The sequence below is a fragment of the Perna viridis genome, chromosome 5 (assembly GCF_037379345.1).
Source record: "Perna viridis isolate PV_CMFRI_1.1 ecotype Kerala chromosome 5, ASM3737934v1, whole genome shotgun sequence".
NCBI lineage: Eukaryota > Metazoa > Mollusca > Bivalvia > Mytilida > Mytilidae > Perna > Perna viridis.
In genome coordinates, this window is record NC_142449.1 from 6,333,912 (window position 1) to 6,347,497 (window position 13,586).

A 13,586-nucleotide genomic window follows, 5' to 3' on the forward strand; every position below is an offset into this window, starting at 1 on the left:
TGGATGCTACTTACTACATGTACATGTATAGTTATATATTCCACATTTATTTAAGTCACATGTTTGATTAATTCTATTACAGCAAAACCTATATAAACCATACCCTGAAAAATCTTAAATCCTGTCCAAACCAGACAATTTTAAGTCTTTTATATCAGTTTAAATGTATTTGGAACCTTTGTAAACCGAACACCAGTCTTAACCAAACCAACTAAGTTCATAAGGAGGTTTCACTGTCAATTATGATCCAATCAGTTTCATCTTAAAATTGTATATGGTTTATCTTGTAGAGGGAGATAGGCAGGAGAGGAAGAGAACAGTTTACCTCAGGAGATCAAAAAGCTATTTCTTGTCAGTATGTATCTTGCAAGGAATCATTCTTATTATGGCCCACGGCAGTAGTGCACAACCAAGGCTGTATTTTGAATAGCACAAAAAACAAGTCATCAACACCACCAAATAGAACATTACCTCACAGTGGTTATTTCAGCATCAATTTTTTCTCATTTTCAGTTAATCATTCTTGTAATAAATAAAGATAAAATGTTAAGAGGTATTAGTTTGTGTGATGGCTTTCTACATACCGTAATATCATGGGATGCTTATTTTACAGTATATAAGGGGTCTGTTTAAAAATGCAAAATTAAACTGCAAAAAAAAGAAATTAAAAATGAGAGTAATTACTTCGTGATCCATGAGCAACTGAGTGTCTGTCAAAATAGATTTTTACAAAGCTTTTTGCATTCTTTTTGGGCTCAAAATTGCAAACTTTTACTCCGGCCATACAGTTTCAAGATGATCTTCATATGGAACTCCTGTAGTATTTTGGAGTCAGATGCAGTAACCACTATAGTATACATCATGTTTCTATTACTTTGACTTGACACCAAACTTAAAAATAATAAAATACTTATACATATTATAAATGTACTCCAACAAGCTGATCGTTGTGTTTCAGATATCTTCCTAACTATAAAGAAATAGTAGATAATTATTATCATAAAGCTTTTTGTGGTACTTATTCAAAAGAAGGAAATATTTTCCTAACAGCTGCTCAAGGTATGTGTTATGGTTTAGAGTTTAAATGCTTATCTGCTTACTGCTTATGATGGACTTACTTCCATATAGTCTAAAGTTTAGCCTCAAGCTACTGGGAAACATTGCAGATCATGTCGTCCCTAATTTTTACCTGTGCCACTAACAGTGAAAACAGATATAGTAGCTGTCATTCTTAGGAGGTACCTATGCTGTGTAGTATGTAACTCAAAATAATGTATTGAACCATTATTCAAACTGCACATATTGAAGATGTGCAGCTCCCTTCATGGATAAATGAAATTATTTTTTTCCATGTATTTTTAGCATGGTGAATTTATTTTGTTCAGGATTTTGATAGATTGACTATCTTGATAAGAATATACTTTGTTTACATATGTTTAGTTAGAAAGAATAAGATTGGCCATTTAGTTTAGATTAAACAAATTTATTCATGAAGACATTAAATACATACATATTAGTATAATAACACAGGATTTGGTAACGAGCTAAAAAAAGCTTTTTTCAAAACCATTTCCTGAAAAAAATGATAACAAATAATAAAAAAATGAAGATACAGGGTTTAATCAAACACTTATAATGCATATAGGAAAATTATATTTTAATCTAAATATATGATATATATAGTGATATTACATACTTGGCAGATATGGGATAACACATTGATAGCCTTTATGAATGAAGTGAAATAAGGTAACTTAGACATAATGGAATTGTATTTCAGACCAACAAGTACGAATTTACAATACAGAAAATGGCAAGTTTGAAAAATTCAAAACTATCCGTGCCAGAGATGTGGGATGGAGTGTTCTGGATACAGCATTTAGGTAAATTATATTGTCAGTTAATCCACTACTGCTATGAATTGATTACTTTTTTAATGGCCAACTACATCATGGAAACTTTTTCATTTGACAAACATTTCTTTTATAACTCAAACTATTATAATTACTTTAATTGTTATTTACGGAACGATATTTTAAATTCTTGTCTTGGATGAAACTTTATCTTACAGAGCCTACTTTGGACATTTTTAAATTAGGCAACAGAGTAAAACTGGTGGTGCTATATACACATTTTATATTGTCATGAACTGTTGCCTACTCCGCAGTAAATTTTATAGAAAGGCATGAGACATGAAAATACAAATTTCTATAGAAAGTTGTAAAGCTTCTCGCTTCATAATTTACAATTTATTGTGTATTCTATTATTAACCACTACAATATAGAACATACACAAAATAATGGTATATGCTTACAAAACAAATGAAAAACAAGATATTACTCGGAAGTCTGGTTAAAATTATAATGGAGATTTTCAGATCTATATGTAGATCTATTTATGTAACATGTTGTTGAGAGTTGGTTTTCAGAAATGAGAAGATTTCAAAAATGAAATGAAGATATGTTTTGATTCCTGAGTATCTCTGCAATAAAACAGAAATAGTTTGTTAAATAAATACTGAGTATGAGGTTCAATATTTAAAGAAATTGTCTCACTGCAAAAATTGGAAACAAAGGTTTCCACACATATACATAGTTTTGACTGTGAGGTTACCAAAGGGGAAAGTCACAATACCGGCAGCTCGCAGTATATATGCAAGCGTTTCAGTTGTGGAAGTCAGATTGGGTGGGGGTGCAAGAAGGGTACCAACTAAAAGGCACTACCAAGAGAAATCTCGGGTATTTAATTTTGGACAGTAAGTAAGATTAGTTGACAATCTCTAGAAGTCACATTATTTAAAATGAAAGTAAATGACAAAAGGGACTTTGCATTGGATTCCAGGGTAATTTAGAACAGAAAGTAAAGTGAAATAAGTAAGATACAAGGATCTAAGGCTCCATATGACTTCAGATATATCTTAGAACACAGAATAATAATTTGGTAGAAGTTGTATATGACGTTCACAAATTTAAGTAATGTTGGTGTCTGAGTATTGTTGACATAATAAGAAAGAGTATATTTATTGGTGCTTTAAAATCAAGTCATTTTCTTTGTACTTGTATAACTATAGCTGGCTAAATTATACAGTTATGGTCCTACTAGTATATTGTCCCTTTTTTCATAGCGTAATTCATATGTTATTAACGTTATACTTAAACACAACTTTCTAACAATTATAATCAATTACAACTCTAATAACAATTATAATCAATTATAACTCTAATAATAATTATAATCAATTATAACTGTAATAAATACATCTTTAACAGTTACACAATGGGACTGATATTCAAACAAAGAAACAATTGCTGACACACAACCATGGTATTACAATATTTAACTGCACATGATATATCTTTCCACTAAGAGACAACATAATGACTTATTTGAGTAGTTTTCATAATACAGACACCTTGGTATCTGATCTGAGGAATGCATTGTATTAAAACATTCTTCAAGCTTGTTTGTATTGCTTATAAATGGAATTCAGACTGTTTGAATGTCTTATATATATATGTGTCTATTATATATATTTATATTTTCAGTCCTGATGGTTTATACATGGCATATTCTAGTTGGTCAGATTGTAGTAAGTATTTTTATGAAATGTCTTTGCTAAAAAATATTCATCCACTAGTCCCAATTTTATACTTGACAATTTCTATGATGATGGTACTCATCAGCTTATTACAGTAAGGTAAATGCTACATTCTCTATCATGACTTGGGAGAAATACAACATTGATATGTGCATCATAAAATCTTGGGTTATTTTCAATAACTCCTGTTTTTATTTTTATGATGATGCAAGATAATATATGAGATAGGTACATGTACTACCTGAAACCCTTGCAAGGAAACAATAACAAAGTAGCAACCATTTGAATTCGTCTTAATATGAGCATCAGTGGTCTGAAGCAGCAAGAAATTTGGGGAGTTTATTGATGACAGAAATTGTCTTTTATGGGCAGATACAGGAATTGAAGAAGCAGCGAACTGGCACCCAGCTTGGGTCCACCTTTGGTCTTGGTAGTCTTCCACACTGGCTACAGTGCCTGCATATTCAAGAAGTTGAAAAGAATTCATGTACTGGAAACCTAGTTTCTACCATCTTGCAGAATTCTAGTACTTTTCTACCATTTAGCTCCCTGCAGGAGCATATAATGTTTCACTTGTCTGGTGTAATATAGTCTATGTAAAGCTCATTAATTTGTCATTTAAATGTAACACTAGTCACAACTCATGTAGCATATCTATGACATCTGATTTGTTTCAGTTCATTTATGCAATATCTATGGAGAAGAGGATACCCATAAGTCCCTTCACCTACTTCCAGGAGACCATAGTTTCTGTATTTTCTCCTTAGCCTTCTCCTCTGACAACATGGAGATTCTTGGAGGGTAAGTAGAGACAATTGATTTTTAATCTGATGGTACTGATCTAAACCTTTTATTTCTTTCACTCATTACTTTAATGGATTTGAAATGTCAATGAATTGTCTTTGTAATCAAATATGTGAAAACATATCACTGTTGATTTTCCTATGTCTTATTGTATGAGTACTACTTCATTTGTAACAGTTTTTGTGGTAATGTTGTCTGGTCAAAAGTACCAAATTTTACACAAAGCTCATTGTCTACTTTACTGGTAAATGATATTTTATGAAACAAACAAAATAATGACAGAAGTACTTAAAGTAATACCCACAAGAAAGCATTTCCTTGGAAAAGTTTTCACCAGAACCTCTCTTGAACTTTTCAGAGCAAATGATGGTTGTTTGTACATATATGACCGACATGAAGACCGAAGAACATTACAGGTATATCATTGGTATTGTGGTATGATTATTTCAGAATAATATAATCTTAGTTGTCTCAAGATATATTCCAAACAAAAAAACATTTGAATTAAAAAGTCCACTTTGACCTGTACTTTGCCTTTTGAAATATACTTCATTAGGGACAGAACATCACCAACACCCTACATACTGTATGGCTAATTATTTTGGCAGGTATATAGGAGTACAAATAATTTGTTAAATTTTTGTGGATGCTAAGTGGTGCATTGAGTAATTAAGCCCAGAGTTAATAATTTGCAGAATTTATTTTGGCACTTTTAGACAGATTGCTAAAATATGCCGAAATTATATGGTATTCAGGCCAAAATTAGCACCATGCAAAGGTTGCCTGGCTATATGGTATTTAGGCCAAAATTAGCATCATGCTAAGGTTGCCTGCTATATGGTATTTAGATGCTCATGAAACATGAAGGGCTCAAAATTGTTCTGTCATAGAAAATCTGACACATTCCTGGGGAAATCATCAATAACAACAGCTCCATACTTTATTGTCAAAGCCTTAAATCATATTAGGACAATGAGCCAGGAAACAAATGAAACCAAGATTTAATTTAACATCAATTTTCAAAAGGATGATCAATTACTCCACCTTTTTAGGGAATTTTTGCTGTATCTAAAATGAGTGAAGCTACAGCAAACTTTGGTCATGAGTGATACCCACCTCATATATGGATTGTCTTGAGTGAAACCGACCCCATATATGGATTGTCTTTAGTGAAACCGACCCCATATATGGATTGTCTTGAGTGAAACCCACCCATATATGGATTGTCTTGAGTGAAACCGACCCCATATATGAATTGTCTTGAGTGAAACCCACCCATATATGGATTGTCTTGAGTGAAACCCACCCCATATATGGATTGTCTTGAGTGAAACCCACCCATATATGGATTGTCTTGAGTGAAACCCACCCCATATATGGATTGTCTTGAGTGAAACCGACCCCATATATGGATTGTCTTGAGTGAAACCCACCCCATATATGGATTGTTTTTTATTCTGTTTAGATTGATGCACATGAAGATGATGTTAATGCCGTAACATTTGCGGATGATATGTCCCATATTCTGTTTAGTGGAGGAGATGATGGTTTAATAAAGGTAGGTACAAAAAGGCTCAAATAGTTTGAAAGAATTTTTTGTTTGAAATGGATATATTACAATGTATAATAAAACTTTTCAGATTTTATCAGAGTATACAACACTTTGATACTGCATTTTGTACCTGGTTGGATGTAGTTCTTTGACTGAATATTTAAGAGTAATCAAGGGAACCAAGGTTATAGCAGTAATCAAAAGAATGTAATCCAGGGACAAAGACCAGACATGGAAAACAGACATACATAACAAAGAACATAAAGTAATTAAAATCATACATACAAAGTAACAAAAGTAAATGAGCAACTCGGACTATTTGACCATTGAAAGATGTGATTCTGTCCAGATTTATACATGTTAGTGTTGTAGTTCCACTAGAAATTTAGTCTGGTTATTAATTAAGTTTAGATTAGAATGTGCATGAATATCATTTATGCTTTAGATTAACAGTTAAGAGACATTTATGCTGTAAACTTAAATTATTTTTCTGTATTGATTTATGTATTCATACAGGTATGGGATAGACGAACACTGAGAGATGATAATCCAATACCTGTCGGAATTTTAGCTGGGCATGCTGATGGAATCACTTACATTGACTCAAAGGTCAGAATTTGAGTCTTCATATATTGATGTGCTGTGAAGCAAGAATTTTTCTATATTTATTTTCCTAATGTTATATAGTAAAATAGAGGAAATAAATATTGCCATAATTATACTTCATTTAACAAAACTGCTGATTATTGTAAATTCTGTTGGTTTTACAGACATACATCCAGAAAACTATGTCCAAACCCAAGAAACATCATTTTATTTCCAAATATGATAACTATGCAAAAATGAATGTATCCGTAAATATGAAGTTGTTTCTTGGATATAAACAGTATTTACTTGTCAGAAATATGACAGAAAAATAACAAAAGTACAAAATTCATAGATTATCTGAAATTTGGTAAACTTCACGCAACTGTTTTGTCCTTTCAATGCAAGAATTTGTTTGAGTGCTTATGTTTTCTTCTGTGTTATAGATTTAAGTGTCCAAGGTCATGTTTCTCACTTGCAGCACTTGATCATTTATTTTCATTTGTATTTTAGACCAAAAAGAGCCTTTAATACCCCTTCTCCTTCGTAGTTTTACACATACAATGACATACATATAACATATTGAAGGATCCTTGTTTTACCTACACTCTGCCGAACAACCTTTATCAGTTAATACCACAACAGAACATAGATTTACTTTTATCTTACGAGTTGCTTGTACTACCGACAGTATGGCCCTCTGTTTAAGAAATGTTTCTAATTATAGTAAATGACGTACTTTGGGGCAGTTTACTCTTATAAACCACAAATTTCACCTTACCTGGTTATTTAGTATAACCTTTAAAAATTGAATTTCTAATGGATTCCAGTCTAAATTTAAGAATTGAGTTTTTTTTCTACAGAGAACTAAGCGATCAGATAGCTTGTTACAAGTTAAATTGTATCGTAGTATAATTAATATTTAATATAAACTAACTTTTCAGGGTGATGCCAGGTATTTGTTGTCTAATTCCAAAGATCAGACTATGAAGTTATGGGACATAAGAATGTTCTCCTCAGAGGCTGCCATCAAGGTAACAATAATATTTTTTTTTGTTTGGTCTTTACGCAAAACCTTTCTTTCTTAAGAAAGTAGTGATAAAAACAATGGAAAAGTACTATTTTACCAAATAAAGTTGAATTGAATATATAAAGAGCAGGTTGAGGAACAGCTAACCAAGAACATTTTAATAGTGATCTTTTAAAGTCTGATTATTATTTTTACAGTGCTAAAATGTGAATGTTTTTTATGCACCATCCTCCAGGCATAACATATTATGGTTTTTGTTGTCCATCTAGTCTTATGTAGTTCACAATTTAGACTATAACACAAAATTTCACTAAAACCTTGGCGAATCCTTTATTTTTAAACAATTTTATGGATTTTTATTATTTAGGTTTTTTATTTAAAGTTTTGTAGATGTGCATAACAGAAGATGATTCATGAATAAGTAATATTTGATGCTAGTAAGGGGAGATAATTAAATGTTGAAGTTTGATTGGAAGTAGAGTACAATGATTATTAAAAAAAAAAAACATTTACGAATGTTAATCTTATTCCAAATGTATGGGTACTTAGATTTGTGTGTATTAATTTCATGAGAAGTACTTACTTACCACATAATTTGTGGAAATAAATACACAAAAAAAGTTCATTTACAGAATTATTTACCTGTGATCAGTTTGTAGTTTTATTTAATGATTTTCAATTTGAAATAGGCTACAAAAACTGCAGTATCTAAGCAGAAATGGGACTACAGATGGCAACAGGTTCCCAGGAAAGGTTGGTCATTTATTGTAATTAAGACTTTTTTGTGTTAGGATTTTATATGTCAGTCATTTGACAGACACATTTTATATACTGCGTCAATTCATCTGTCCACAAATCATAGAAATCTGAAAATATATTTAAGGACTTTTTTTAATGTTTTATCGAATGTTTTGCCTTAATGTCAGGAGGTGCCTTTTCATTTTTTATAGTTTTCTTTATTTTGCATCCTGAATTGGTTGTTGGGTCTATTTTTTAAGCTGTTAAAACCTAGACTAAGGAGACAGTAGTCCTCTTGATTTACCCAGGACAAATGCAGTTTTGATCATTCATATTGTTTCAGGGCTGACACACAATAGAAAATTCATGAGATAAAGACTTAATTTAAAAATATAATATCTGTGATACTTGAATAGAAAATAAGTTCAAATTTCTAAATGTTTCTATTAGTGCAAGCAAAGAAAACATTGGATGGAGATTCATCTGTGATGACATACAGAGGTCACTCTATCCTTCATACCTTGGTCAGATGTCATTTCTCTCCACAACATACCACTGGACAAAGATATGCTTATACAGGCTGTGCCACAGGAGCTGCAGTTGGTAAGTATATACATGTATATGACATACATGTGAACATCCTTCCAGGAGGTTGAATATCCCCTTTAAGGGGCTGTTTCGTGTCTTCCTGCTTGAGAGATCTAACTCCCATTTTAAATTTATAAATTGTGAAAAAAAAAAGAATACGTCTATGGGGGTTTTTATGGTCTTGATTATCCTTACTAGCGGCTGGGCTCCACTGTTGACGCTCAGGCCTACTCCTAGACTCCACATGGGTCAGAGAGCATTTCCCCACTCTAACTATTTGGGGGTATTTCAACATGTAGACTGAAAAGTATATGGTTGAATGTCAACTTTACATTAGACACCTTGTGTTCACATTTGACATTACACAACCCAGGTAAGTTAGATTATTTTATTGCTAATTAATTAGTTTACCATTTTCCATTTGATATGTGACGATTTTACTCTAATGATAATAATAATGGTTTTAAATTATAAGAAATATTTATTTCAGTATATGACATTCTTACTGGTAGTGTTGTGAAGAAGTTGGAAGGTCATCGACAGTGTGTCAGAGATGTATCCTGGCATCCATATGAAAATACCCTTGTTACTACATCTGTAAGTTTGATAGATAAGGTGTCTAATCATTTTTCAGAGTTTGGTAGTTTGCGTGTTTTTTTTTTTGACTTTTAACTCTTCTATCAGCTTTGTCTAATGGAACAATGGGTTTTCACTCCTTCAGGCCATCAATTTGTCCTGCATATTTTTCACTTTTTTGCACTAACCAATCTTTTTCTATGATTCACTTTAGTTCTTTCTATTACACTGTGATATACATTAAAATCTTGGTTAGTGTGGTAAATTTTTTACAGTTACTCATGTTTTTTTTTTTGTTTTTTGATTTTGGTATATTGTTGATTTATTTCAAACATAAAAAAAATGTTTACTATTATTTTACAGATTTTTATAAAAATTAAACACATTATTAACTTACTGTTTTAATATACAGTTAAGGTACTTTCATTAGCTGGTACCAATTTTCATGCTTGAAGGAAAAAAAAGCAGTTCATATATTTCTTGAAATCATGTTTTTGAAACTCCATCAAACAAGCAAATGGGAAATTTCCTTTTCATTGGGAACCAAATTTCCTAGTTTACCAAACCCACAAAAATGCGAAAACTAGTACTCCATGAACAATTATACTTTCACAGTAAAATAAAACTTCTTGCTTCATCCATTGACAGAATTATTTGGTACTGATATTTTTTTCACTATACAATTTAATGTTCATGTTAAAATAATTGTAACTTTTTTGTTCAATAGTGGGATGGTCTGATTGGTAGATGGAGTTATCTCCCTTATCAAGCCTGGGGAACTGATGACTTACTTACAGACTCTGATTCAGATTCTGACAAGAGTGAAGAAGAATATCGATGTCAACCAAGACGAAGTAAACGTTTACTAGGTAAAGGACGTGGAAGTCATTATGTAGGACAAGGTCATAGACATGGCATTTTTGATTAAAACAACTGTTTGATAGTGATGATGTTAAAATGTGGAAATTAAACAGGAAAAGGATTGAACTCTATTTCTAAGGACTTAATGGCATTAAGCAATAGAAAAAATTCACATTGTGGTGAAAAAATATCACAATAAAACATAAACTCTATATACTATATGAATCAGCTCAGTGGATTAAAGAAAACATTAGTATTCTTTACAATGAATGAAAGTTTTCATTAAGTTGAAGCCAGCATCAAGTTTTTTTTCGACTGCTGACAATGAAGTATTGTGTCATGTGGTGCTATGATCTTTAACATTTCGTGTCATGTGTGATATACTGCATGGATATCAGGGGAACAAACATTTCATTTCCAATGTAAAGTATTGAGAATTTTTCTTTATTGTAATGGTGATAGAAGAAAAACCATTTATAGTTGAGATATCAAATCTTTTATTTAACTACAGGTTCAACTAAGAATCATGCTGAGGATGAGAAGTATATTTCTTGTCAACTTTCTTAGTATTGTCAATATAATCAGTGTGCCCTATCAGTAATTTTAAAATCAATAAATCTGATGAAGATGTGGTGGAGGAAAATAATGATGGGAAATTCTTTTAAAATGAAATTAACCTGATCTGTTTTGGCTAATTCTACTTTCTCAGCCTTAGATTTGTATTCTTGTCATAACAATAAATGTTGGATGATAATCTTGGAACTATTTTATGATGGCTTAACTTTTTGTAAGATTTTATTAGATTAAGCAGTTTTTGAACTTATCATCCATTTATTTATTTGCATGATTCTGAGTTGAGCATGTAATTTATAGTAGTAATTGTCCTTGGTATATGAACAGTGAGATATTTACACCAACTTTGTTATTTTATTTTCTGTGATGTATGAACTTTGATCAGCACCTACATTTGTAGTTTTAGTAAGATGTTTTGAAGTGTTACATTATCATGAGCTTCTCTAGTGTTACCTTAATCAGAGAACAAGAAAGCCTGATCAATAATTTCATCTCTCACATTCATCTTGTGTTACTATTTATATAGTGGGGCTGTATTCACCTTGTTGGTTAAAACACATGACAAGTGAAGGAGCCAATTTAACACTTTGAAAAGAAAAGGAAGCAGTTTAACACGTTAAAAAGGAAAGGAACCAGTTTAACACGTTAAATAGGAAAGGAACCAGTTTAAAACTTTAAATAGGAAAGGATCCAGTTTACCACATTGAAAAGGAACGAATCTTAATGAACCCTTGTAATTTTGAATATTGTTCTCTCTTAAAACTCCCTTTTCAGTCACTTTGATTGTAAGTTCTCCAGTTTAAGGTTTGGGTTTTTGACAAACACAAATGAGAGAAGTGGTAGCATATTTAATCACAGTCATATTCTCTTTAGAAATAATTTTGTGGTCATATTTCACAGTAGTTATTTCTCCAGAAAACCTGTTTACATTTTGTACATGTACATGTATGTCTATGTAGTGTTGCTAGGTTGATGGTCCAATATGTATGGCTCATTTTTTATGTACTGAAGATTTACTTGAAGGTATACATTGTGCCTTCTCTTTTAAATCAAACCCATGCTGTTTAAAGGGGAAGGAGGGTATACAAAGTGATTGGTATGTTTTAGTGGATTTTTTGTCTAAAAAAATAATTTCATCAAATAGCCAAGTGTTTTAGTACTTGAAACCAGTTTCGTTTTTTTTTATTGGGGGGGATGGGAGGTACCTTATTTAAAACAAGAAGGTGCATACTGTAGTTTTCGATGTTGTATTTAGCTGGACAAAAACAAACTTTTTATTTAAAACAGCAGCAACCTGTACAAATGTGTTAATGTTACCAGTTTTTTTTTTTTTTTTCAAAATTCAAAAGCGCCTAAATTCAGTGTACATTTTTAGCTCACCTTTTGAGCTTTTGTCAACACTTAGCATCCATTGTTAGTGGCATTCTTGTCCGTCATTAACTTTTCTTTAAAAATCTTCTCTCCTCTGACACCACAGAACAGAATTTGATGAAACTTGGTGACAATCATCCTTGGCATGTCTACTTCCATGTCTGTTATAGTCCCTTGTCATAAAAACATGGCCATTGTTACTAAAAATAAAACATAAGGGTATGTTTATATCTAAAAACCATGACAGATAGAAGAAATCTGAGACATCTTAGGCTCTTTGACTTGGAAGATCTATCCTCCTTCAAAATTTTAAGATAATTAATGTACCAAGTTTGGAGTTCATGCCCTTTTTATGCTGATTTTACCTTTTTTTCTGTTTTTTGTTATTTGCACAATTCAAACTGTATTATCAATATAAAGATAAGATTCATCAATGGTACAGATTTCAGGAAATTTTGTTGACAAATTTTTGAGTTATGGTTGTTAAAAGTGTCTTTGTTATGTTTCTGTGCATATTTGGTCAAGGGTTTTTGACCATTTTTAGTTTTTGCATGTATTCAACTGTTTAAAGAGTAATCAAGGGAAGGAGTAACATGATGTGGTTAAACTCTTTCAATGATATTATGTATTGTTGTAAATATTTAATATTGATTATCATTAACATTTAAAGATATTAAAATAGGTGAGTGAATCAGGCTCTTGAGGGCCTCTTTTTTTATATAAATATGTGTTAAAATTACATGGCTTTATATGGTAACTCTTGACTGGTAATGATCTTATTGTAAACTTACTTAATTTAGTTTTAGTTATTGTTACATTTTTGTTATTTATATGTTTTTCTTTGCATATTGTTATTTTTCACACAATATTCAAATTATACACGAAAAATTGCAATTTATGATTTTCGTACGTTAAAAAAAAACCACCTGAAAAACATTTGTTTCTGACTAATTAATTAATTCATTAAAAACATTTAAATAAAAATCATATGGTAATTTTGTCTTTTCAATAGGATTGTGTACATGAAAAGAGTATGGTTTTCATATGACTTTTGAAAACAAATGATTTCAAGTATTTTCAAAAGCACCAAAACATGTTTTTACTATACTGGTCCTAAACATACGTTTCCACATGTTTTAAAACATCTGAAATCTTGTGTTGAAATTTTGACTGTATACAGGTGATATTACTGTACATTTGTATATGATTATTTATAATTAGAATATTTGTGTTATTTTAGATTGTTTCCTGGGAAATGTTCAAAATTGATATCATTTGATTATGAAGAGAAGTAAATTTTTATATGACG

General features: G+C 31.2%; 1 protein-coding gene across 2 annotated transcripts in view; it reads left to right on the top strand.

Moving 5' to 3' along the window:
* LOC148615750 (DDB1- and CUL4-associated factor 11-like) overlaps positions 1–13,270 on the top strand; it is a 29,719-nt gene extending 16,449 nt beyond the window's left edge. The window contains exons 5-17 of one of the 2 annotated variants that reach the window (XM_088582296.1): positions 291–355; positions 959–1,059; positions 1,781–1,883; positions 3,547–3,590; positions 4,277–4,400; positions 4,762–4,819; positions 5,869–5,961; positions 6,472–6,564; positions 7,485–7,574; positions 8,260–8,323; positions 8,759–8,911; positions 9,387–9,493; positions 10,200–13,270. In XM_088582296.1, coding sequence (XP_088438422.1) covers positions 291–355; positions 959–1,059; positions 1,781–1,883; positions 3,547–3,590; positions 4,277–4,400; positions 4,762–4,819; positions 5,869–5,961; positions 6,472–6,564; positions 7,485–7,574; positions 8,260–8,323; positions 8,759–8,911; positions 9,387–9,493; positions 10,200–10,400 — 1,296 coding nt within the window. In that variant the 3' untranslated portion in view covers positions 10,401–13,270. The remainder of the gene's footprint in view (positions 1–290; positions 356–958; positions 1,060–1,780; positions 1,884–3,546; positions 3,591–4,276; positions 4,401–4,761; positions 4,820–5,868; positions 5,962–6,471; positions 6,565–7,484; positions 7,575–8,259; positions 8,324–8,758; positions 8,912–9,386; positions 9,494–10,199) is intronic. The other variant, XM_088582295.1, reaches the window with a different exon arrangement.
* Positions 13,271–13,586: the final 316 nt, after the last annotated feature.